Source organism: Lottia gigantea, assembly GCF_000327385.1.
Source record: "Lottia gigantea unplaced genomic scaffold LOTGIsca_154, whole genome shotgun sequence".
Lineage (NCBI taxonomy): Eukaryota > Metazoa > Mollusca > Gastropoda > Lottiidae > Lottia > Lottia gigantea.
This window is the reverse complement of record NW_008707862.1, coordinates 475056-477520: the sequence shown is the minus strand read 5'-3', so window position 1 is coordinate 477520 and position 2465 is coordinate 475056. Positions and strand designations below refer to the sequence as shown.

General features: G+C 34.9%; 1 protein-coding gene across 1 annotated transcript; it reads left to right on the top strand.

Annotated features, from left to right (window-relative positions):
* Nucleotides 1-340: 340 nt before the first annotated feature.
* Nucleotides 341-1618, top strand: LOTGIDRAFT_140967 (hypothetical protein; the record flags this gene model as incomplete). The annotated part of the gene is made up of 1 exon (XM_009050756.1): nucleotides 341-1618. The coding sequence occupies one exon, from the start codon at nucleotides 341-343 to the stop codon at nucleotides 1616-1618; it is 1278 nt and encodes a 425-aa protein (XP_009049004.1).
* Between the last annotated feature and the right edge of the window lie 847 nt (nucleotides 1619-2465).

Genomic DNA, 2465 nt, shown 5'->3' with positions numbered 1-2465 from the left:
GGTCGGAGTTGTCGTGATTTCATGTTTCATTTTTCCATATGATATATTTAGCAATTTAATGTAAACAACCTTTTTATGTTTTTCAGGTCCTGTCCAGGCTCATAACTAATTAAATTATTTGATTAAAGAATAGTAGACACTGCCAGAGTGAAGAAAATTCAAGATGGAGACCTCACCTTCATGTACCACATCCAGTTCAGGCCCCAAAGTCGAATTGAAGAAGCACATAACTTTGTTCCAAGGTGTTTCCATTATAGTGGGAATTATCATCGGATCTGGTATTTTCGTGTCTCCGGTTGGAATATTGATGAATGTGAAATCAGTAGGATTTAGTTTAGTTATGTGGGTCGTGTGTGGCCTGTACAACACGCTCTGCGCTGTATGCTATGCTGAGCTTGGATCATCTATGCCACAGTCTGGAGGAGAATATGTGTATGTTAAAAGAGCCTTTGGTGACTTATTTGGTTTTATCATCTTATGGATTAACTTTTGTTTGATTTGTCCTGTGGGAATTGCTGCACTGAGTTTAATTTGCTCTCTGTACATTTTACAACCGATTTTCCCAAATTGTGAAATTCCAGAGATGGCTACAAAGTTAATAGCCACATGTATCGTGTCTTTCCTAATATTTATCAACAGCCGAAATGTCAAATGGGCTACGAGAATGCAGGTTGTGATAACAACAGCTAAATTAGTAGCCTTAGCAATCGTCATAGTGATCGGTATCATATATATTGCTACTGGAGACCGTGAAAACTTTACCAACAGTTTTGAGGGAACAGATTTCAGCGCTGGAGCAATTGCTCTGTCTTTTTATTCTGGATTCTGGGCTTATAGTGGTTGGAGTTATTTAAACTTTTTAACTGAAGAACTTGTTAATCCTAATAAGAATTTACCTAGGGCCATTTTGATCTCAATGTGCCTTGTTATATGTGTATATTTGGTAGCTAATATTGCCTACCTTGCTGTGCTGACGCCTACTCAGATGTTGCAGTCGACTGCAGTAGCTGTCACTTTCGCCTCACAGACAATGGGGGTGATGGAATGGTTGATGCCGATTTTAATTGCTGTATCAGTCTGTGGAACCATGAATGGAACTGCACTATCAATGTCACGATTATTTTTTATCGGTGCTCAGAATAATCATATGCCTCAGTTTATGTCTATGATTCAGTACAAATTTTTAACCCCTGTCTCCTCGCTTCTCGTTATTCTCTTTCTTACAATCTGCTTCCAGAATTCTAACGATATTTGGTTCCTGATTGAAATGGAAGGATTCGGATTTGCTACAGTTCTAACCTTGGTATTTGCCGGTCAGGTTTATTTGAGATTTTCTGAACCCGACATGAAGCGGCCAATCAAGGTCTACATTGCCTTGCCTGCAGTTTTATGTCTTATAAGTTTTGCTATAGTATGTTTAACATTTTATAAAAAGCCTACAGAAAGTTTTTTGGCTCTGTGTATTGTAGCAGGCGGTGTTGTGTTATATTGCGTTGGTAACCGATGGCAACGTAAACCAAAGGCCATTCAGTCGAAGATTAATTTTGTGAACACATTCTTTCAGAAATTATTATTAGTTGTCCCTCAAGATAATCCAGATGAAATAGAATGGGAATAAAAAGTATTTTAAGTCTCCTTAATTTGTAAGAGAGAACAAAATTATTCACCAAATATAAAAATTGAAATTTGAATTGAAAAATTTTGAAGCTGAGACCAATTTACAGTTTGCTTCAAAAAATTCAAACATTCGTTATTCTTTTGAAAATCTGTCTTCCACCATTGACTTAAGGCTTAAAATGATGTGAGAAAGTCAAGTAAATGAATTGATGCCTGAAATTCTCATTATATTTGTGCTTTTGCCAATCAAATGGGCATTTTTCATGAACTGATTTGCATTATATATTGGGCATTATTTACTCCTGGTGGCAAGATTTTGTAATTTATAAATAGGCCTTGTTTGAAATCTTCATTTTGAAAATGTCATAAATATCCTTTTAAGGGTTATTTCATTATCTTCATATAGGCATTCATATATCTTATATTTAAGGTTTTGGAAATTTTTTTTTCCTAATCATTTGTTTTGCCAGCCTTAAGATATAATTTCAGCTACTAAAATACTTTATATTTGATAAGTTTATGCAATTCAATAAAACAGTACTGCTGGTAAATCAAATGATTGGATGAAGATAGATTTAAAGAGACAGATTCACCATCCATTTGACTAATAGTAACTTAGACTCAGAAACAGAAATTTTTTAGCCGAGCTAATCAGTAATAGCGTTCAAATCCATGTGTGGCCAGAGTTATTTGAGTTTAAAAGTTAGATTTCTAGATATTTCTAGTTCTCCTAAAGACTATTTACATATATTCAAGACTCAAATCAACCACCAAAAATGATGAATCTGTCTCATTCATCTTTTGCCACATCAGTATTCCAAATGGAATTCAAATTTGTGTGATTTCTC